The sequence below is a fragment of the Hemicordylus capensis genome, chromosome 3, assembly GCF_027244095.1.
Source record: "Hemicordylus capensis ecotype Gifberg chromosome 3, rHemCap1.1.pri, whole genome shotgun sequence".
In the NCBI taxonomy this organism is placed as follows: domain Eukaryota; kingdom Metazoa; phylum Chordata; class Lepidosauria; order Squamata; family Cordylidae; genus Hemicordylus; species Hemicordylus capensis.
Window position 1 is genome coordinate 218,862,335 of NC_069659.1, and position 24,149 is coordinate 218,886,483.

At 42.7% G+C, this 24,149-nt stretch overlaps 1 protein-coding gene across 7 annotated transcripts in view; it reads right to left on the minus strand.

The window, feature by feature from the left end:
* Positions 1-291: 291 nt before the first annotated feature.
* LRIT1 (leucine rich repeat, Ig-like and transmembrane domains 1) overlaps positions 292-24,149 on the minus strand; it is a 53,190-nt gene continuing 29,332 nt past the window's right edge. For 3 of the 7 annotated variants that reach the window (XM_053312917.1, XM_053312916.1, XM_053312918.1), the window contains 5 exons: positions 20,353-20,612; positions 14,186-14,652; positions 6,475-6,780; positions 572-3,145; positions 292-454 (listed from right to left, as the gene is read on the minus strand). In XM_053312917.1, the coding sequence (XP_053168892.1) occupies positions 2,145-3,145; positions 6,475-6,780; positions 14,186-14,652; positions 20,353-20,591 (2,013 nt within the window). In that variant the 5' untranslated portion in view covers positions 20,592-20,612 and the 3' untranslated portion in view covers positions 292-454; positions 572-2,144. Of the gene's footprint in view, positions 455-547; positions 3,146-6,474; positions 6,781-14,185; positions 14,653-18,491; positions 18,659-20,352; positions 20,613-24,149 lie in introns of those variants that run through there. The other 4 variants (XM_053312923.1, XM_053312920.1, XM_053312922.1 and 1 more) reach the window with 3 other exon arrangements.

Sequence of the window (24,149 nt, forward strand, 5' to 3'; positions counted from 1 at the left end):
AGCAGTATATAAATATCCCTCGTATTCAAATTCAAATTTGTTTTGCTTGGCTTTTACTGTTCTATTAGGTTTTATATCCATGTAGTTCAATAAATATTTTAATATTGTTTCATTGTGGCCAATATTTGACTTTGTCTTTAAAGACCTCTTAGCTCAATTCTGAGAGTGTCACCACTGCATGGTGGGAGTCCTCTTGTTTTGAGGAGAGGATTAGCAATCTGACTCATCAGCAGAACAGAATAGGCTTCTTTTAATTAGAATTTTTATTTTTAAGAGATAAGAGGGGTGGGAAAGAGAAGGTAGCTGCATCTCTTGAGCAATCGGTTACAATGAATAAAAGGAAAGTTCATGTTATACAAAGATAAAAACCTCATCCATCTTGCCCTACTGTGTTATTTTGGAGAGATAGGGAGAAAGAAGTAGCAGCTGCAGCGTCATATCAGGGTTTCTTAACCTTGGGCCCCCAGATGTAGTTGGACTACAACTCCCAGAATCCCCAGCCACAAAGGCCATATCTGGGGATTCTGGGAGTTGTAGTCCAACAACATCTGGGGGCCCAAGGTTAAGAAACCCTGCATCAGCTTCTTCCATTCAGCAATTGTTGCTGCATTTTCAAAAAAGAAATTGATTAGCTTGCTCCAGCAGCAGCTGATCTTGTCTTGCTAGACAAACATGTCTGCTGCTAGAGAAAATGATGAATTGCACCTGCAACCTCTAAACAAGACAGCTGATGTGTTGCTGCAGGAGATGAAGTTCCTTCTCCTTTCCCTCTCTGAGAGGGTACAGAATGGTGAACCATACAATCCTCCCCTCCAACAGAAAAGCCTCTCCTTGGTTTCAGATCAGAAAAATTAAATAACTACCTCTGAATATCCTAGTCTAGGCACCATGGTTCAATTTCTAGGTGCCAAGGCTCCCTGGCACCTGGGCTTTATCAAACCCCAGTGTACTGTTGGTGCTAGGACCCTGGCAGCATCAGCTCTCAGCTGCAATGTCTCATAGTGACCACTGGTGTGTGTGTGTTAGGGTCATGGATAAAACTGCTGGACTCCTCCCCTCGTTGTTCTTCCAGTATTAGTCACCACTTTGTCTCTCCAGAGATGGTTGTTCGTTTTGGTCTCTCTCTTCATTTCAGCTACAGCTGAAATTAAGCTGCAGGCTTTTTCAAATTTGTTTGTAACCTTTTCTTTAAATAAATCCTTGTAGTTCTTCAATACTAAAGAACTGTGTCAAGACCTCTTGCTTGGCTGCTTTCTCACCAAACTGGTTTTGCTTTGCTATTTGGGGACTGAACTGCCATTCTTCCCCTACAGAAGTACCTGATGACTGTGAATCTTGACAGGAATTTAATTTCACTTTATTTTTATTTGTATTATTAGCCATTTCTCTGTGTGACCACAGATAATTTAGCACACACCCCATTTTAAGTTATTTAATTTTTTAAAATTATTTAAAGACTGAGAATAGATAGCAATATACCATAATATACATCCAACATCATTATATAGTGTACACATATTCACTGAACAGGCTTCATTTTACTGAAAGGAACAGCCATCTCTTATGGTGTTTAGGGGTCAAAATTGTGACATTCCCATGACTCACCCCATCTAGGCTTACCTCTCCCCACTCCTCAAATTCCTGAGGGTATACAGCACCCACATATACCTTTAGGGACCACAACTCCACAAGGACATAACAGAGGGTTACAGTCTTTATCTACCTTACAGTCTCTCTCTCAAATTCTCTCTCAGACTCATCTGTTCCTTTCTAGATGGTCTCACCCAGCCTCCACTCCTTACAGTCTTTAGTTACACAAGTACTTCCTTCATGGAGTGTTGGAATCCAACTAGTGTTTGCTCAATCCCAATGCCCTACAATTCCCTCCTCTAACTGCCTTCTCTCATACCCTCATACTTCTATGTAGTGATTGCACAAAGTGTAAAAATCCACTGTAGATCAAATAGTGTACATCACTGAATTCAGAATTGTGGAAAAAGTCTCAGTAAAGCTGTACAGAGTTTTCCCATGTTCTTTTGCCAATACTGTGACGTGAGTTTCCAACATCATGTGAGGTGTGATTACAAATATAGGGATACAAGAACAAGTTCATTTGCTGGATATTTGTCATTAGCAAGCCAATATCAGCAAAAGTACTCATTCGGCTGTCCTTCTGCCTTAGGTATTGCTTCTAAATCCACACTGGACCTTGCAGAGAGCAATCTGTTAGACTCATCAGGTGTGTGTCTTGTCAGGTATTCTCCTTCCATTCCTTTTGCTTTGGCTCCTGGAGACAGGCTTTCAAAGGTAACATAGGAGTCCTGAATTTCCTTGGGTTTCCGTGTGAAACATTTTTTGCAGCGCCTTTTCAAGGCCCCACAGCAGACCACTAATGTCAGAGGGACAGCAATGACACAGGCCACACTGATGACCACCACGTTTATAAGTTTTTGAGTTCCGCCAGCACTGGCAACTTCATCCGTGGAAAATATGATGCATTGTTCCTTCCTAGGAATCAGCCCTTTTACACACACACACACTATATATTTAGTCTTCGGCATCAGACCATTGATGGTGATCTTGGTCTTACCTGGTTCCACGTTGATTCTACGCATGTCCCTTTCTCCAAAGATAGCATAAAGAATGCTGAACACGGTTGTATTCTTGGCCTGGGGAGCTTTCCATGCTAATGATACACTTTGATCTGTGTCTCCTATTACTCGGACAGACCTTACCACACGTTCCGGTTCCTGTTGGCCAGTGGGTGGACTTGCTAACAGATTTCTTGGATTGTTGATCAAATTAAGTGCTTCATCTCGAAGTGCCAAGTTCCCTTCTGTATTGGCACGGATTGGTCTGGCACCCAAGGTAGGGGACGTTGAAGTTGTAATGACGTATCTCGCTACCAAATTGTCATTGTAAGCTGCTGCTTCCATCCCGCTCACCTTTCCGTTCCATGTTCCTTTTGAATTTGCACTGGGGTCATCTGTGCTTTCAGAATCAGTGATGATAAGGGAGATGAAAGCTTCTGTTGCTCCAAGAAAGTTTTTTGCTTTGCATATATATTCTCCAGAATCAAGGTAAGAGACAACAGGCAAGCCTAAAATAGACCAGCTCATGCCATCACTGGAAATTTCTTGATGAACTGAAAGAGAAAAACAAACAAAAAGAATAAAAAAATGCAGGGGCAGGATTCAGCATAATGAGCTGTTCAAGGCTGTTGTTTTTTCTTGCAGGTTATTATTTGATTTAGGTAATGGTAGGTGTATCAGTTTCAGAGGATATCACATCAGAATAGATATACAATGTTTAGAATTACAACCATTAAGACTAGAACATTATAAGAATTGCTTTTCTGCATTAAACCAAATTCCATCTCGTTCACCCTAAACATTTGAGCAGAAGTTATAGATATTACCCAAATGGGCACGAGAGCAACTGCAGGAGTGGCAGAACAGTGTTGCTCCAAGTCATGTTTAAAGTCATGTGATGCTGGGAGTATCACTCCAGTTAAAAACATTGCCTCCCTTGATCAGACCAAGAGCCGGCCATCTAGCTCAACATCCTGTTATCTAATAATAGCTTGCCAGATGCCTCTGTGTATTCACAAGCATGATGTAGGTATGTAATCCTATATTTCTACCCTTCCTTTTTATTCGTAATTTCTCAAGGTTGCTTACAACGACAGAATTCAAGGTGAAGTTCATAGTCCTCCCCAGCATCTGGTCTTCAGAATTATCCTCTGTACCCGATGTTTCCATTTTAGTTAGTTAGTTAGTTAGTTAGTTAGTTAGTTAGTTAGTTAGTTAGTTGTAGTTGTAGTAGTAGTAGTAGTAGTAGTAGTAGTAGTAGTTGTTGTTGTTATTATTATTATTATTATTATTATTATTATTAAAAACATATTTTTATACCACCCAAAACTTATGTCTCTGGGCAGTTTACAACAAAATAAAAACAGAAAGTAAAAATTAGTTTAAAAAACCAAAAGGTTAAAAACATTACAACAATTTAAAATTTTAAAAACAATATTTTAAAACCGCATTAAAACTATTGAAACAATATTAATTTAAAGCCTGAGTGAACAGATGCATCTTTAAAGACTTTTTTAAAGCTGTCAGAGATGGGGAGGCTCTTATTTCACTAGGGAGCACATTCCAAAGCCTAGGGGCAGCAATAGAGAAGCCACATCCCTGAGTGGCCACCAGACGAGCCAGTGGCAAATTCAGATGGACCTCTCCAGATGATCTCAGTGGGTGGTGGGGTTCATGATGTAGAAGATGTTCTCTTAAATACCCAGGGCCCAAGCTGTTTAGGGCTTTATAGGTTATAACCAACACTTTGTATTCTGCCCGGAAACATATCGGCAGCCAGTGTAGCTCCTTCAATACAGGAGTTATATGGTCTCTCCGAGATGACCCAGAGACCAACCTGGCTGCTGCATTCTGGACCAACTGTAGTTTCCAGACTACATACAAGGGCAGCCCCACATAGAGCACATTGCAGTAATTCAGTCTGGAGGTTACCAGCAGATGTACCACTCTTTTGAGGTCATTCATCTCAAGAAACGGACGCAGCAGGCGTATCAGCCGAAGTTGATAGAAGGCACTTCTGGCCACTGCCTCAACCTGGGAGACCAGGGAGAGGCTTGGATCCAGAAGCAGCCCTAGACTGCATACCTATTCCTTTGGGGAAGTGTGACCTCATCCAGAACAGGCAGATCAAAATCGTCTCTTGAGTTCCAACCCCACACAATGAGTACCTCTGTCTTATCTGGATTCAGTCTCAGTTTGTTATCTCTCATCCAGCCCATCACCGACTCCAGGAAGGCATTTAGGGAGGTTATACCCTCTCCCGATGATGCTGGCATAGAGAAATAGATTTGGGTGTCATCAACATACTGATAGCACCCTGCACCAAATCTCCTGATGATCTCTCCCAGCGGTTTCATGTAGATGTTAAACAACATCGGAGATAATACGGAGCCCTGAGGCACACCATACAAAAGTTCAGATTTTGAAGAATAACAGTCTCCAATGGACACCATCTGGAACCTGCCTGAGAGGTAGGACCGAAACCACCGCAAAGCAGTGCCTCCAACTCCCAACTCCCACAGATGCTCCAGAAGGATACTATGGTTGATAGTATTCAAAGCCGCTAAGAGGTCCAAAAGGACTGACAGAGTCACACTTCCTCTGTCCATTCCCAATTGGAGATTATCCATCAGGCCAACCAAGGCAGTCTCCACCCCATAGCCAGCCCAAAAGCCAGTTTGAAATGGGTCAAGATAATCAGTTTCCTCCAAGACTGTCCGGAGCTGGGAGGCCACCACCCTCTCAATCACCTTGCCCAGCCACAGAAGGTTGTAGATAGGCAATTAGCTATCCTGACTAAAAATTATTGATAGTCCTATTCTCGATGAATGTGTAGAATCTTTTTTAAAGCCTCCCAAACATGCATCCATTGTGGGAAGAAACGCAAGAAATGTAAAAATAAACCTACTGACTTGCATACTGCACTGCATCCCGTGTGTGTTTTGGACACCATGGGAACCCCTGCTAACTGAGCAAAGAGGCACCTTTTCAAAGTGGTGATTCTCTTTATTTAGCAGGGGGAGAGTAACTGGCTCTGTCCACTCCCAGCACAGTACCTCCTGCGACTGTTGCTGGTGTCTACTTGTGTTTCTTTTAGATTGTGGGCCCTTTGGGGACAGGGATCCATCTTATTTATTTGTTATTTCTCTATGTAAACAGCCCTGAGCCATTTTTGGAAGGGCAGTATAGAAATCGAATAAATAATAATAATAACAACAGTTGCAGGCTCCTAACACATTAGTTACAACGGGTGTACCATCACGCAACTCTGTTTGTGCAATTTCCTGCATTTGCATAAGAGCACTATTGTGCTACTATGTGCATACTGTGTTAGGAGCACCCAGCACTTCCTGCGGTGCTTGAAATGCCCACTGGATGCTGCTCAGTATGTAAGTCACCGACAGTCAGTTTCAATAATATGAGTGAGGGATAAACATCTCTGGCTGTCAACTCACTCCACACCATTCACAATTTTATAAACACATTCCCCCTCTGTCTTCTTTTTTCTAAACTGAAAGCCCCGAATGTTTCTCCTGGAAGATAAAAACATAAGAACAGCTCTGATGGATCAGGCCCAAGGTCCATCTAGTCCGGCATCCTGCCTCACACAGTGGCCCACCAGATGCTCCAACACCTTGCTCTTTTGGATTGTTCCTTGGAATACCTTGCCCAGCTTTATAAGAGTTCATACTGGTGGTTCTTTCTTTTGGTGTAAATGTGATCTGGCTTTGCAGACTCAGTAGTAGTTCATATCAATTATATCATAGCTTTAAAACATAGCCTCAGAAACAGCTTTGAATGGTTTAGCAGTGCAAGATGTATGATTGCTTTATTCCTTACAAATCCTCAAATACAATGCATACAAGAGTGAAGGAGAACCTGCCTGTTCCATTGAGTGGATTTCCATCAGCCCTCCTCCAGCTTAGCTCAGGAATAGGTACCCCAGTGGTACCACAGCGCAGGAGCACTGTGCTTCCCAGTATGGTCTTCACTTTGGCTACAGATGTGTGCACAACAGGGCTCTGGCACTTTCTTAGTTCAACTTGACTGAAGAGGACTCCAGCCAGACTCCGAGGGTTGAAGCATTTCAGTCTTGGTTCAATGAAGGCGATGTTGGGGGACTGAAAATTGAGAAAGTGAACCATTTCATAGAGACTGCAGTCACATGTCCAAGGATTGTCCTGTAGACCTGGGAAGAGAAATGGGACTGTTGATCGTGACATCACCAATATGTTGAACAAGTAGAGGCATATGTTGAAAACTGGATTTTTAGATGTAGATAAGAAGTCACTGTTTGCCCTTTTACATGACACCTGAACTAGATAGCAGGGGTTGCCAATGAATTCTATTTTTTCTGTCCCTGTGCCATCAATATTTAGCCTGACATACTGTCATTCAACAGATTTTTCTTGTCATTTAAAGGACAAGCCCCCACCTCCCCCCAACACACACAAAGAGTGGCACAACTCTAAATAGCATTCATTATATTTATATGTTTGCATCATATGAACAAACACAGGAGCAAAGATGAGAACTGAATTAGTTTTACACATTATCTAATTTCACATACAAAACTGCCATTGGGTTGTTGTTTTTTAGCTCAGTGCCTGTATCTGACACAAATAAATTAAGCAGGTAAAGCTTTTCCTGACTGGGAGATAAAGCGATTGGGAAAGTTTTATCTGTTTTATTTCTTCATGTCAGCTACTGTGAAAGACACTGCCTGAAATAGGTGGCAACATTACCAGGAGAAATAAATCCACTGAGGTTTTTAAAAAGCAGGAAAACCATTTTCTCCACATAATTTTTAGTGCTTTTGATGTGGAAATCCCAGGTTCAATTAATACTTCATTCAGCTATAAAGTTTCCAGTGCAGCCTTGGCAAAGTCACTGTCTCTTAGCTGAACCTACCAGATTTGTTGAATGGCAACAATACCTCTGCTGTCATGTAGAATGGTCTAACACCAGAACGAATGATGGTCAACAATATAACTGAAAATTCAAAATTCAATCTGACTGAAGTTAGGGAGACTTGGGGTCATGGAATAGAAAGTTTAAGTCAACCATCCCAGTCTTTGGTGTGTGGAAACTCTAGTGGCCAAGAGTAAATAAGTGGGTACACCAGGCCTTGACAAAGTTTTCTTTGGATTTAAGGGCCAGCACAAAAATTTAGGAGCCAGACAATGGACACTTGACAAAATAACCAGACTCAGTGATGGCCACTGTGGAGGGGGAGGACAAATGGGCTTCTCTTTATTCCCTCTACAAGTGACATACTTAGAAAAGAACCAGGGCTGCCTGGGACAAATAAAGTTTTTATTAAATAACTCGACCTCTGAATATCCTAGTCTAGGCACCATGGTTCAGTTTCTAGGTACCATGGCTCCCTGGCACCTGGGCTTTATCAAGCCCCAGTGTACTGTTGGTGCTAGGACCCTGGCAGCATCATCTCTCAGCTGCAATGTCTAACAGTGACCATGGGGGTGGGGGCGGGGTTAGGGTCATGGATAAAAGTGATGGACTCCGCCCCTCTTTGTTCTTCCAGTGTTAGTCTCCATTTTGTCTCTCCAGAGATGGCTGTTTGTTTAGTCCCTCCCACTTTCAGCCTTACCCTATACTTTTGTAACTTCTAAATAAATCCTTGTAGTTCTTCAATACTAAAGAACTGTCTCCAGGCCTCTTGCTTGGCTGCTTTCTCACCAAACTGGTTTTGCTCCTCTGTTTGGGGACTGAACTGCCATTCTTCCCCTACATGTACATAGTCTGCCATGCACTTTTAATGTTAAAAGAGGCACAGTTAGCACCAAAATTTCACACACAGCCAAATTCAAAGCTAATTTCAGGTTTCTTCTCAAGAAGAAACTTCCGTGAATACTGAAGTGAAGCCAAATGAGTTTCTGCAAGACAAGTGAAGTATCTGGACAGAGTGGTCTGCATATCCCTATAGCGTTGTAGAGAGGAAAACATGACACTTTTGCCGAACTGGTGAAATTGCCCTCATATTATGTTTTTTCTTTTTCTTTTGAAGGACATATTCTGTACAAGCTTTCAAACCTCATGAGGCTGGTTAGTCACCAAACCAAAGGTATATTTTTACGGACTATTCCAAAGAGAAATATAATCCCTCAAAAGAACAACTAATATCACAGTTTCTGTTTATTGACAATCCAGAAGAGGCTCATAATCCAGGAAAAGGACAACTAATATCACCACTTCATCTTACACTGTGATGTGTCATTGTAAGATGTGATAGCCCTGTGGCCCATCTAGTCTTTTGTTAGTTCTTCCCCCAAGTCCCATAGCTTCAGGAGAAGCACTGAGTCTACAGCACACATGGCCCCCTGCACAACCTCCAACTGCCCTAGAAAAACAGCAGAGGTTTACCTCCTCATTGACCATGGCACAATTCATTTGCATCTCCTTCTGAATTCTCTTTATACCTTCCTAAAGGCCATACACACTTGCTCCAACTCTCTCTTCCACAGGCGTGGACTCCTGGAACTCTTCCAGATCAAGCAGGAACTATGCCTGTAATTTGCCCCCATCTAGACCTTTCCTCTCTGCTTCATTGCGTCATTCTGGTTTCATCCAGTCCCTCCAGTCTAATACATCACATGGGATACTGAGCACACCCCTGCCATTTAGAGATGGAAGAGCAAAGCCTGACAAAGTCATTGCAGTAGAAGGAGCAACACAAAGCCATAGAAATGACTCAGGTCCCAACCTTGCAGCAGCATGCTCTGTAGGAATATTGCTACATACCAGCATCCCCATGAGCTCATGGCCTGGAGAACGATTTGTGCCAGTGCTATGAAAGGTGACCCGAGGGATGAATACACTGGCCCTTCGAGCAAGGCTCACTGCTTATTTATCATCTGCTGCATCCTTTTGAGCAAACGTACTCTAAGGCAGGGCTATTCAACATTGGCCCTCCAGCTGTTTTTGGAGGGCCAAAGTTGGCCTATAACTCCCATAATCCCCAGCCCCAGTGGCCAATAGCCAGGGATTATGGGAGCTGTAGGCCAACATCTGCAGGAGGGCCAAAGTTGAGCAGCTCTGCTCTAAGGTGATCTACACACAAAAACCTTATGCTGTCTCTCTGAAAAGCAAAGACTAGTCAAAGATGCTAGAAAAGAGGGGTTTTTAAGAAGTCTGTGAGAAGCAGCTGCTCCGCTGTGAAAGAAAGACAGTGACAGATAGTATAAAGAAAACTGAATATTTCAGGACCTCTTTTGTTTCAGTCTTTATGAAGCAGGTAAAGCATGATGACATATCTGGAAACACTGACAAAATCAAGGACAGAAAGGAGCTCTGATCAGGATAAGAAAGGGAAGTGTCAATTTGCCACTTTGACAATCTGGAAAAATTCACATCAGCATTGCCTGAGATTTTCATTGCACAGTCTCGAAGGAGCCATCTGGGCAAATATAGCGGCTGAGGTCTGGGGCCTGGCCTGCTGTCAAACAGAGGAAGGGGCAATTCTCATTGGAGAAGCAGCAGCCAGGAAGTGCTTAATCCTTCCCTCCACCCACGTGCTGCCTTCCTCCAGCAATGGCCTCCCCCAGATGCTTCATTTACTTTGTTTATTCGATATCTATCCCACTCTATCCTTACAGTTTTTCCAAATGCAAACACTTCTGTCCTCAAGGGGCTCACAACATTAAATGCATACATATGGCAAATAAACATATGGGATCCCAGCTGAGAGGAAAACAGCTGGGGAAGGAGACTACAGGGAGAAAGCATCCAATTGTTTTCATGGGAGCATCTTCTCAATGACTCAAGAAATGATAGTACTGCTCCATTCAGCCTTAGTAAAACTTCATCTGGATTATATGGTCCCATTCATGAATAAATAAGCTGTACTTTCTCCTCTTTGGAGATGCTGGCTAACCTATTTTAGGGCAACTCACTGGACTAAATGAATCCATACCCAGTTGCTGTTCTGTATATTGTGCACACAGCATGTCAAACTGCCATCTTAAGGGCAAAAAACCACAAACCTCAAATTAAATCATTTTGCAAGTAAAAGCAGGGCAAAAAAATCATAGGACATCAGTGTGCATGCCTGCAATAAATCAGGTCATTTGCAGCAATGTGACTGGTGCCACTGGCAACAGCGCAAGTGCCCCCCAAATGGTTCACAGTGTATTCCCCACCATACACCTGCAGATAATATTTTTGCACTGTGAGCTGTTGAGCATGGATGATGGAGAAGGAGTGAGTGGTGGAAGCAGGCTGGCTCATTCTGATATTAGTAACCAGCTACCAATTTTTAAAAGAATATCAGAGCCTTCTTCCTCTTCAAGCTGAAAGCACAGCTAACCAAAGAGAGCCAGATGGGGAAAGGATTTGGGTGCTGGGTTGAGTATGAAAAGGAGAAAGAGCTGGATGATGAGTGAGAAAAGTGGAGGATTCTTCTGGGAGGGAGAAAGTAGAGGGGGAAATTGATGTGTGGAAATAATAACCTTTTGGAAGGGGAAATTAATCAGGAGAAAAAGCATTTTTGGAACAAGACAACATTAAAGAATTTGATTTTAAGGAGAGTTAACAAACTGAAAATAATTTGAGGGGAACTGCGAAGAAAATGATTTTGGGGGGAATTCGTGCAAGGGGAAATTATTGGGGTGTTGATGTGCGGGACTCAGAGCCATCTCTCCAATTGTGGTCTTGGACAAATTACTTTTCTCCATCTAGTACAGCACCGTTTCCAACAGTGGATAGTCAAATCCCTCTGGAAAATCTACAAGCAGGAGAGGAGGGCAAAGGTTCTCCCTGTTGTTTCCCCAAACATCAGAGGCATACTGTCTCTCTGAACATGGAGATACGATTCAGCTATCATGGCTAATAAGAGATCCTTCCTGGGGTGAAGCAGATAGGAAGAATTTTGGGTGCGTGTGGTAGGGAGGGTATGGTAGGCTTGGCAGGGTGGGTGGGTCTTGCAGTGGATGGGGTCTTAAAGGCACCAGCCACCAAAGAGACCATGCTTTTTCAGCCTTTTTAAAAAACTTCCTTCTCCAAACAAACAGACCCTGAGAATATGAGTGCATTGCCTAATTAAGGAAGATTGGCAAGAGCCCCACATCCACCATTGACCATTACTAATTGTCCTGTTAAAATTCAGCCCTGAGGCATGTTTTATGTCTCTGTCTTGTTTCAGCCAATGCATAAGAGGTCTGAATCCTGGCTCTTTGGACTAGAGGCCCTGCTGTGGTAGAGGCAGAATTTCTGTGATTCATGACATACTGGGGCCGAACTGGACTCTTTCTTTTGTGGTGGTCCATAATGGAGAGCATGAGAGCAAAGAACATCTGCTAGCCTTTGTGTGAAGAAGCCAACATGCATTCATGTCATCAGTGCTTGAATTACAGGGGGGTGACCCTCTATCTTTTGTGATGTCCCCTCTCTTAGTTACTGGCAGACAGAATGCGCAGTCTACTATCTCCGTGACACGACACCTTGGGGCTGCTGCAGACTTGTAAGCAACCCTGGCGCTGTTTAGAGTGAATGACTGTAAAAACAGTGCTACCTACTGCATTACCCCCCACCACTGCATTTCCTCCCCATCCACTGCAATGGAGAAAACTGCCATAGCACTGCTTGTGCAACCCCTTGTTCTCAACAGCATCAGGACTACTTACAAATCTGCAGCAGCCCCAGGGTGGAGCATTACAGAGACAGAAGGCTGTGCATCATGTCAGCCACTGTTTTTAGAAAGTGACAGGGAGCATAACTTGGGCCCTTTAGCTCTATTTAAGGGTTTCCCCCCTGGACCTCTCCAACTCCACCATGTCTCTCTGTGGCTATGTGCCTGGCTGGAGAGGGCAATCTGGTCCCCCAGCTCTGCACTGCTGTGTTGACTCAGGCATCTATCCAGATCCACACATGCTATGTCCCCAGGCGGGATCTCTTTTTAGCTAGCTGGCTGGCTGCCCCTCCATGCACTTGGCCCTGCCAATCAGTCTCTTGCCATACCCCAAGGGTCACAGCTGCCTTTCAATCTATGCACACTAGCTGAAGGAGCTTTCCGGCCAAGTGCAGCAGCCTCACTAACAGTGGCTTAAACTTGCTTACCTTGTAGCTGGGATAATGTCAGGACTCAAAAGATACGCTGATGCCAAGGTGAGCACGCTTTTGAAATCCGGCCAGGAAAATGAGCAGAGGAGGGTTGAGGGGAGTCTAAATATCAGGAACCTCTCTGAGGGGGACTGGGTTCTATCTCTTGGGGCTGGAAGCCCTGCGGGAGGATGGGCAGAACTTCTTGCACCCAATAAATTATTAGGCCTCGCTGGTCTATTTGTTTTGTGGCAGTCCAGAATGGAGGGCATGAAAGCAAAGAACAAATCCCTGACTACCTTCTGGAATTAGGCTAGGTTTGATGCCAGACTAGATCAGACCTCTGGGAGTGATATCTTGATCACAGTGTGGATATTGGAGCAGACACACATATTTCACTGGTCAGAGATGTTTGATTAGTGAATGAAATGTGCCTCACTGCTGCTCAGTGCCACCTACCCTTCATCTCAGGATACACGTTTCCTGGGGGATTCTTAGTCTGGGGGATTTTTTTGGGGGGGGGGTTTCCTTTTCTGGCCTCTGCCTCACATAAGCATAGTGAGAACAAAGAGAAAGAGTGTTATTGCTGCAGGGGATTCCCCCCACCCCTACCTTTTGGTAACAGACATTTAAAAAGGCAAAGTTAACAAGAACACAGACTTTATTCTCCAATTTTTCAGTGCTGTTAAAGAAGCATAAGAAGTCATGGTTCATGGCACAGTCTGGAGATGATTCACAAGAACTTTCCTGGTTTTTATGCCTAAAGGGCTCTCGTGGGCTTATCAATGTCTTTTCCACAGTCTGTGTGTGTGTGTGTAGGATTTATACAGTACTATGTTGGAACAGACCCGTAGGTGAAGCTAAACTTGGTAGAGACTTGTATACTAAGGGCTCCTCCACCTTCCCCGCCACAATTTTAGCATCCCATCCCATAAGTATCAAGGAATGGAGGGGGGAGGGGGGAGGGGTGGGGGAGAGAGAGAGAGAGGAAGGAAGGAAGGCTGGCAGGCAGGAAGGAAGGCTTTGCATGCAGCATTTATGGCAATAATTCCAAGTTGATGTGACAAGACAGAAATGAAATAATGAAAGACTCACGTAAACCTAAAATACACACCCAGAGGAGGAGCTACACACCCCAACGAAGGCTTCTGGCTACATCTCTGCATGACTCATTGCTGTGGCTTTGCCTCTCTCCAATCAGCCTCCCCTGGCGTGGGTAATTCCACCGCAACACCACATTGGGGATGATTGCTGTGGGATCACTTCATCACTCCCGAGGCAGACATCGCACAAAACATTGCCCTCAGAGGAGGCGTGCTCACAACAACTCACATAGAAACACAACAGGTGGACTTCTCGGGGGGTGGGTTAGTCCTTTTTACAAGCTCCAAAAGTAAACCTTTGTGGGTTTAAGGGTATCCCATTTTATTTCCAGAATAAGGTGCCTCAGCAATCAGACATTTGGGAGACAATGAGCAATGGCAATCTTTTGAGTACACTCTGTTTAACTTTGCCAGTTGTAGAGTTACATTTCTTACCTAAGATGATCTTGGAATTGTCATTGGGGAAATATGGAACTGCCTGTAGATTAGACCAGACTGCAGTAAGTTCTTGAGGAAGCGTCGCCAGTTTATTGCTTGATAGATCTAGGTAAGTGACATTCTTGATGTACTGAGCAGCTTCAGCTGGTATGGAAGCAAGTCCATTGTTGTGCAGATCCAGCAACCTCAGCTGGGGCATGCTCAGAACGGCTTCCCATGGGAACGAGGTCAGATCATTCCCATCCAGTCTCAGCTCTTGCAACCGACGAAGGCCCCTGAAGTTAGTCACACTGAGACTGGCCAAAGAGTTATAGGGCATCCAGAGGAATTCCAGGTTGCGAAGGGAATGGAAAGATTCCCCTGGCACTCTTCGAATTGCAGTCTTTTCTATTCGGAGTTTAAACGTATCCCCTGGGAAGTTTACCGGTGTGAGTGTCATCTCTGGGTCATTGCACAGAACAGCTCTGTTGGAGGAAAAATTAGCATTTAAATTACACTTATCCATTTTGAAAACATTTAATTATCTTTGTTGTTGATATTTTTTCCGTTCTAGATTATTTGATTCCTTACCCACCCCCTGCTTACAACAGAAGTTTGTTTCATCCATTTTATAACATTAAATCAATGGGTTCAAATTCACAGAATCTTAATGATTTTAGTGTACCCGTGCTTGCCTATCAGGCAAGCCTTTGTCTTACAAAATCTTCCCTTTTCAATTATTTATTGCCTTTGTAAGCTACTGAGTACACAAATCAATGTGTCATTGGTCCATCTAGGCCAGAACAGGCTTCTCCGATTAGCCATGGCACTTCAAGAGTTTTGCAACCCTGGTACCTAAGGTTCTTTGACAAGGTGACAAGGAATGAACTTGAGACCTTCAACACAAGGAATGCCATTTCAGATTTCAGTTAGGAGCCAAGATTGTCAGTAAAGTCAAGGGTCTTGAATATAATTAAAATTAAACTGCAAAAACATGATGGCTGTGGAAGCACTGGGACAGAAAAACCTCACTTTCTAGGCTAACTTCACAGGTGCACTGAGTGATTTTTGATAACCTTGTCTAACCCAGGAAGCCCTCTTTGCCACCCAAAATATGTCCATGAAGGCTGTGCATGGATAGTCTGTGGAAGAGGAGTTAATAAAAAATCACCCCTTCCCCAGTGTACAGTCGGGAAACCCTGTTGTTCGATCCTCTCACTGCATTGGTGCTTCCTTACTCAAGATGTCAGCCATTATATTTTAAGAACATTTGTTGTGTTTGTTTTTTCTTTATATGTCAGCCATGTTGGAGACACCAGTTAAACGAAAACGAAAAATCCTTTTGAGGAAGAGGACTTGTGACTTTGGCCTGTAAACCTAGTACATAGACCCATTTTTACAGTATCTCATGTGTATGTAAACCCATTAATTTTGGAGACCATCTACAGAGGATTCCTGCATATGTTCTAGAGTGTATACTCAACTCACTCAAGGTATTGACCGGTCGGACTGCTAGACCTCAGCTGTGTTTTGTGTAACATGAAAATACACCATATAATACACTTATCACTACCCTACAGCTATGCACTGCAAGGGTATATTGACAGTGGCAGGCATTATTGATCTTCTTTCTAAGAAAACCCTATTAAGTTTCCAAGGAATCCCCAGGTTCCCCAGTAAGTAATTTGAAAGCCATTTGCTTTAGCAATTTCCAATAACAGGACATCAAAGTGTGTTAAGGGTTCTAAATCCTATCCTTTTCAGAATTCATCAGAAAGCCTAAACATTGCCTACTATAGCTAGAGTGCTATGATTGGAGTCAGTACACAATAGCCATACAGGTGAAACTCGGAAAATTAGAATATCATGCAAAAGTCCATTAATTTCAGTAATGCAAATTAAAAGGTGAAACTGATATATGAGACAGACGCATTACATGCAAAGCAAGATAAGTCAAGCCTTAATTTGTTATAATTGTGATGATCATGGCGTACAGCTCATGAAAACCCCAAATCCACAATCTCAGAAAATTAGAATATTACATGGAACCAAGAAGACAAGGATTGAAGAATAGAACAATATCGGACCTCTGAAAAGTATAAGCATGCATATGTATTCAGTACTTGGTTTGGGCCCCTTTTGCAGCAATTACTGCCTCAATGCGGCGTGGCATGGATGCTATCAGCCTGTGGCACTGATGAGGTATTATGGAAGACCAGGATGCTTCATTAGTGGCCTTCAGCAATTCTGCATTGTTTGGTCTCATGTCTCTCATCCTTCTCTTGGCAATGCCCCATAGATTCTCTATGGGGTCAGGTCAGGCGAGTTTGCTGGCCAATCAAGCACAGTACACTGTATACTTTTCAGAGGTCCGATATTGTTCTATTCTTCAATCCTTGTCTTATTGGTTCCATGTAATATTCTAGTTTTCTGAGATTGTGGATTTGGGGTTTTCATGAGCTGTATGCCATGATCATCACAATTATAACAAATTAAGGCTTGACTTATCTCGCTTTGCATGTAATGTGTCTGTCTCATATATCAGTTTCACCTTTTAATTTGTATTACTGAAATTAATGGACTTTTGCACGATATTCTAATTTTCTGAGTTTCACCTGTATTTGTTAAGAAAAAAGATTAGCCAACATGGCTGTTAAGCAACAGTCTTTAATATTAATGCAAAAGTCATTCACCTTAATATAAACAAATAGAAGAGGTTTGGGGAAATAAAGCAATCAAGGTGCCAATCCTAAAAATCTACCACTGTCAAGAAAAATATTATTGACTCAGTACATCACTTCCTCACCACTTACTCCAGCTCCAGATCAAAGGGAGAAGCCACACTATCTTTCTTGAATGTAGGATCAGTCAAATTACAAAGCAGATCCTTTTCTGTAGTGGCTCCCATCCTCTTGAATTCACTACCTAGGGAGATCCATCATATCACCCCCTTTGCTTTTTTCCCTATTGCCAGTGTTTTTATATACATTATATGAACTGAGCGACTATCATCTGTTTAGGTCATAGTTATCTGGTTTCTATTTCTATTTATTTATTTTATTTTGCTTTACTTTTCTATTTTCTATTTTTCTATTTTATTTTGGCTCTTCTTTCCCCACAAATTGCAGCCCAAAGCAACTTACAATCTTAAAAGCTCAAAATAATATACAGTGAAGAATAAACAAATGATTGGGGCCTGCATATTCTTTTCAAAAGTATAAATAGCAGCCATGCAGGACTCCAATTGGGATTGGACTCCAAGTGGGATTACAGCTGGGGAACTGGCTTCAGCCCTTGCCTCTGCTGTGCTCCCCATCTGGATCTCCCACAGCTGCTACTTGCTTCCCTGGGCAAATAGCAAATAAGAGCTATGATGGGAGAGAGCAATCTGGCTTGGACACATAGCAGGTGCAAAAGGTTAAAACCTCCTGCTCCAGACTGGGAATCTGTGTGAATGCTATTTGTATTTTTTAAAAATATGCAGATCCCAATCAATACATATACTGCATCTTTTTAGGTCATAGTTCTCTGGTTTCTATTTCTGTTTCTATGTATTTATTTAGAGTTGGTCTTGTGGTAGCAAGCATGACTTGTCCCCTTAGCTAAGCAGGGTCTACCCTGGTTGCATATGACTGGGAGACTAGAAGTGTGAGCACTGTAAGATATTCCCCTCAGGATGGAGCCGCTTTGGGAAGAGTGTCTAGTTTTCAAGTTCCCTCCCTGGCATCTCCAAGATAGGGCTGAGAGAGATTCCTGCCTGCAACCTTGAAGAAGCCGCTGCCAGTCTGTGAAGACAATACTGAGGTAGATGGACCAATGGTCTGACTCAGTATATGGCAGCTTCCTATGTTCGATAGTTTGGCCCTTGTTTTTTGTGGAAAGGCAGCTAATAATGTCCCCCCGCCCCATCTCTCTATATTTATTGTTCAATTAGTACATTTAGTATATTTTATTCCAGTTTCCCATGCATTCACATTGTAAACGCCATTTCCTATCCCTAACATTCCATTACACCACTCTCATGTGGCCAAGACCCAGAACCTGAAATGGAGCTATGCAAATAGGAATAGGATTGATACTGAATAGGTGGGGTCATCATGTTGGGATTCTGCCTTGGACACTGTCTCAGTTCCTTGTGGGGGTGGGGGGGAAGCTTGTCTGTGTTTGAATGGGTCTATGTAATTGCTTGGGGGTGGAGTCACTTTTTGCTCCTCACTTGCTGTCTTAAATTCAAACTGAGAGGTTCTCACTCTCTCTGCATAAGAGACTGTTAGTCTGTTTATTTAGCATACTTTTTAGTTAGCAATAAATATCAAACTCTTACTTCTCAGTTAAAGTTGCTTCCTGTACAATTACTTATAGAGGATAAATGATTTCTCTGCAACACATCAGAGGCTGAGAGCCAGTCCAGCCCCCACCCCAGTAATATCACCAGTTGCTCTCCTTTGACTCCTTGGGGGTGGGGGAGATAGTGCTACACTTGGGGAAAGTCTGGCAGAGGAAACATATTCATTAGGGAGCAGTGATCAGCTAGAATCTCACTTACAAAATAATAAGTTGGAAGAAGCTGCTCTAACTATACTACTGTAACTAAATTATCTCCATAAAATGAGCGCCCAAGCTCCTCTTTAAAGTCCCTGAAGAAGGAGATTCGTAGGACAACTTGCTCCATTGCTTACTTGGCTTAAGGAAGTCCTTCCTAACATTTCAAATATATCTAGCCATATTACCGTATTCTAGTCACCCTGAAGTCTTTGCTAATGCTATAAAGAACTATGGGATCTCCATGGTAATTAGATATACCTCTATTTTAGTGCCTTTAACAACAGCCAAAGAACATTTACATAACCCACTGGCTTATTTACAAGAAAAGTGGCCCCTATGTATGATGATACATGCACATTGGCATTTTGCAGTGAGCAACTGTCATTTTTGAGTGATCGAAGATCCATGTTATATGCTACAGTGAGGATTTCTCATTTATCTTATCTGACGTGTGGGTATTGTGTGTATTATGTACATGTGTGTGTGTAGGGGCTAAGAATATGGGCCGTGAGCCAGGATCTTCCCAGTAAACATCACCTCAGCAATGAAGACCCCATCAACCTTAGACAAACTATTCATTCTCAGCCTCCAAAGAACCCTATTGCGATTTGGAGATAATAATCCTGACCTTATGGTCAACACTTTATGGTGTTGTTATAAGCATTGCCAAGAGAATGTATATGTCGCGTTTTCAACCAGCACTAAAAATGCCCGACATAAAAGTTAGGTGTTCTATTCCTTTCTTCCTTTTACAAGTTATTAATTTCTACATACAGTACCTAAGATGGGGCAATGTAAAACTAAACTTACTACAGCACATAAACAAAGGAGCAAAGTTCTCTTTCTTATTCATCTTTCCCATTTAAGACAGATTCCATTTCCTAGTTGAGGGCCACATTACACATGACAATAAACATTTTGCTTGACCTTGGGTGCTTTTTAACTTAAATAGCAGCCAAGGGGAAGCAGTAAGAATTGAGGATATGGTATGGGAAGCAGGGCTCTAACACTTTTCCCAGTGCTGTCCCAAACCAGACTGTCCACACCATGGAGGGAAGCATCATATTTTAAGCATTACACAGAACTGAAGCCATTCTTAAATGCTTAGAGTAAGTGTATAGAATGTACGTATCATAGTCAGTTTCAGAGAAAAAACATTCAGCTAGAAGAACTGGTTGCCAAATGAAAGGCATGGGTATGTTTAATCTTATTTGGGTTATATGTTTTTTTAAAATGTTTGAAAGAACCCATAGTGGGTCCCCCCGCCGCTTTCGTATCAGTCCAATATGTTTTTTAAAACATTTTTTTCTTTTCATAGATTTTTCAAAAGCACAATTATTCTCTCCTCTTTCTTCCGGTATTGTACAAATGTTAATTACATTGCTTCTGCCTTGGTATAGAAAATCATCAAATGCCATCTCTGAAATCAGATTACAGTGTGCTCTGCAGCTAATCCTACTGCGTATAAAGCCGTAGTTACAAAGTGATTGAGAAAATAACATTTGCAACAAAGAGCCACAGAGCGACCCACGTCTATTTGTGGTTTCTCCTCAGACAGTGTTCTAACCTATACGCAAACATCTCTACAAAACTATGCTTTAAACCTGTTGATTAATGAAAACAAATAATTATCGCCATACCTTGCTTTTGTTCCTTCGTTGATACTGTGGAAAGTACAGCTACATTGGGAAGGGCAAGAACAGAGAGCCAAAGGCAACCCCGCAAACACTAGGCAGCACACCAAACCAACCGTGATCCACATTGCTACCTGGACATGGGAACGGCACCAGGATACTAGGCAAAGTAGAGGCCGTTTTTCTCTATTGTTTTCTCCATGGGATCGGTCACATCTTGTTAACTCGCCTTCGTTTTCTGTCATGCAGTGATCTTCCAGCCCGCACTGAAGCCATCAGATAAAAACGGATAGGCAGGGGATTAAGGATGGGGTTATTTTCATGTAGGTGCTTATTGCTTCCTGGAATCACACACAGAGAGGTTCCTTTCTTCCTTCTGTGAGCAATTTTAAAGCAAAGTTCCTCCAGAAGTCCAGCTTTTGCTTATGGAACAAAATAGTTGTAGACATTTTAGTATATCTACAACTAGCAGTAATTTAACAATTACCTTTTAGGAATCCCATCGTCTAGAGTGACCTTTCTCAATGACAAATGGTTTGCAATAATGCCTGAACTGGGTGAATGTTTAAAAAAAATTAAAAGCACAATAATAATATTCAGCCCCTGCTGAATATTATACCACCACTAAGAATTCATCTTAGGACTACATCTTCGAAGATGAAAGGGAAACAATATTGGCTTTGAGTTTCAAAGGGGTTTTTGTCTTATTATATTTCACTCTATCCATCCCCAACACAGCATCCAGCCAATGGCTGTTCCTGGTGTCTACCTAATGTTTCTTTTTTAGTTTGTCAGTCTTTTGGGGACAGGGAGCCATTTTATTTATTTATATCTATGTAAACCGAACTTATGTTGAAAAGTGGTATATAAATATTCCTTGTATTCGTATTTACTAATGGAGATACTTCTATGATTACATCTTTCTTGCTGGCAAAGAGCAAGGCTGTGTTGATGTATTCAGGAGAAGGGACTGGTGACCAAAAACCAAGGGGGCCCATTTAATTGAGAGTGCCTTGGATTACCTGATCCATCTGTCAAAATTAGGACTCATCAGTGTCAGTCAATATTAGGACTGTTCGCATGTCTTCTGTAGAATTCTATTCTTTATTATGTGCTTCCCTTAACAAATATACTCATACGTCTAAGATACTGATTTTGGTTTTGTAGCTCTAAAAGGGGAATGAGATTGCAAAAGTGATCACTGAAATAATGCTTAACAGCTTTATGTGTTCAAAGCACGGTACATGGATTGTCTTAGGAATCCTGTCAACAACCCAGTAAAATAAAGTAAGGATTTTATCCTCATATTGCAAGCGTGGGGAGCAGCATTCCTTGAAACAGGGATGCCCAGGTGGTGTTGACTACAATTCCCATCATCCTCAGCAAAGGGCCATTGCAGTTGGGGATGATGGGAGTTGTAGTCAACAATGTCTGAGAATCCGTGCTACACGGAACATTGATGGGGAGGCTGGAGTGAGAAATTAAAGCTTGCCTACAGCTGCTCTGCTGTGGTGTTCTTCCATCTATATCATAAGGCAAGGGGGGCTTTGAAGGAAACAGCATATACTGTAAGTCTGCAAGAAGCCCTTAAGTCATTGTGTGGAACTCATATTACTAGAATTCCTGGCTATAAGGAACAGTTTTGGTGGGAGCCACAATACAGCTGATCTCCAGTCTGAATACTGATGTGGATCTGTGATGCTCGTTCCACCATGAACAGCTTTGCAAGCTTTTCTACAGGCTTGCAAAAAGAAGAGCCTCATACTTGTTGAAACAGTAAATCCTGATAAATAAAGTAAAGTCACCATCAATTTTTGTTACTACCATTTTGTCTCAGAAAGTTGACAAATAGGCAGCTCAAAACTATATGCTCAAGTGATTTCATTAGGCAAATGTATCATGCCAAAGCTTCTGAAAGGGCACATCTTGTAAAGTGGCAAATCCTTTCCACTGATGCAAGCCTGAGAGCACATTAATGCATTATGTCATTTGGAATTGGATTTTGCACTTAAGGCTGATGAAGAAAGCTCCCCCAGACCTATAGGACTTAAGTCATTAAGTAGAACTTCTAGGTGTACTGATGAAATACCAGCAACCTTGATGCATTTTGGCATGGAATATTAAAGCCTATCAGAGCTCTTTCTTTGGGGCTTGTGCACCTGGAATGTTAACCGATTTAAAGTGGGCTGTGCCAGCTGCCACCATTTAAAGAAAATTTTCTTTGCATCTTATTTTGGGGGGTGGGGGAAGACATCTAAATTGGCTTGTGTATCAGCAGTCAGGGCAGGCATTAGAGATGTGCACGAACCTGTGCAGAGGCCCTTTTACGGGCCTACGAACAGGTTCGGACACCGGGTGGTTCGGAAGCTCAAACTTGGGTGGGGGGACAACTTTAAGAGCAGGGGAGGGTGCACTTACCCCTCCCTCTGCTTCCCCCTGCCGGTGCTCCATTTGTAAAGACTCCGTCATACCTGCTGCAAGTGGATGGAAGTGCCGGGTGCACATGCGCATGCCAGACACGTGCACGTACACGATACTCACTTGCGATACTCACCTGACATGTGCACAAGTGAGCATGGCATGCGCACACGAACCCGGCACTTCCAGCCACTTCTGGCCAAGGAGGGAACGGGGTGGCAGGGAGGTATGCTGGTATGCTGTCGCCCCAACCGCATCTTTACAGATGGAACACCGACAGGGGGAAAGCAGAGGGAGGGGTAAGTGCACTCTCCCGTGCCCTTAAAGTTGTCCCAACCCTGCCTTTGAACTGGACCCTGCCAGTTCCATGCACATCCCTAGTAGGCATCCTACACTGTCCCAGGGCTTGATATGAAAATTCAAGAAGCAGGAACCTTGCTGAAGCTTAGAAGACCTGGGCCAATTCAGTGCTTAGAATTGAGACCCTGTGGTAACCCCATGTATGAAGTTATCAGGGAAGAAAGGTGAAGTATAAAAATATAATCAATTATCTTGGTTAGGCTGCATGAGAAGGGAAGTAAGGGAGGGGAAGAGGGGAGGGGCAGAAGGAGGGAATGGTAAACACATTAAAAGCAGTCTGTTATGGTGAAATAGAATGTATATGTTTATTCTGAGTAGTTGAAGACAGCCTAAGTAGCGCCATTTTAGATTCTGCACCAGCACCAGGAGCTGTGCATCTCCACTTTCCTAGTTTGCCTGCCAACATGTTTACAGACTGCTGACGCTACCTAAATTGCTTTCCCACTGCATATCTTCACACTCCCATGTTACTTCCATGCATATTGTAACAATCAAAGAAAACACTAAACCTTCCTTAGAGATAGGGATGTGCGAACCGGTTTGAATTTGAACTGGTTTGAATTCATTCCAGGGTGGTTCGAAGGTTCAAATTCGAACCAAACCAGCCATCAGGTTCGAGCTGCAGGTTCGAATTCGAACCGAACCAGGGGTTGGTTTGATTCGAACCGGTTCCAACCGGTTCCAACCAGTTCGGACATCCAAAAATTGGTAGGATGGTAGCTGGCACCCAGGGGTACCTACCACCCAAACCCCAAAGCAATTGGACACTCGTACGATATTTTATGAATTTTTGAAAATTATTTTTATTTTTTTCTCATAGGGTATAATAGGAATCGAACCAGGCCATTATACCTTATTGTGGATCACCCATGGGTGCCAACAACCACCCAAACCCTGAAGCAATCGAACAGTACTACGATTTTTTATGAATATTTGAAATATTTTCAATTATTTTTCTCATAGAGTATAAAGGGACCAGAACCAGTGATTTTTGAAGTTTATGTGTCTTTAAGGTTAGCAATGAG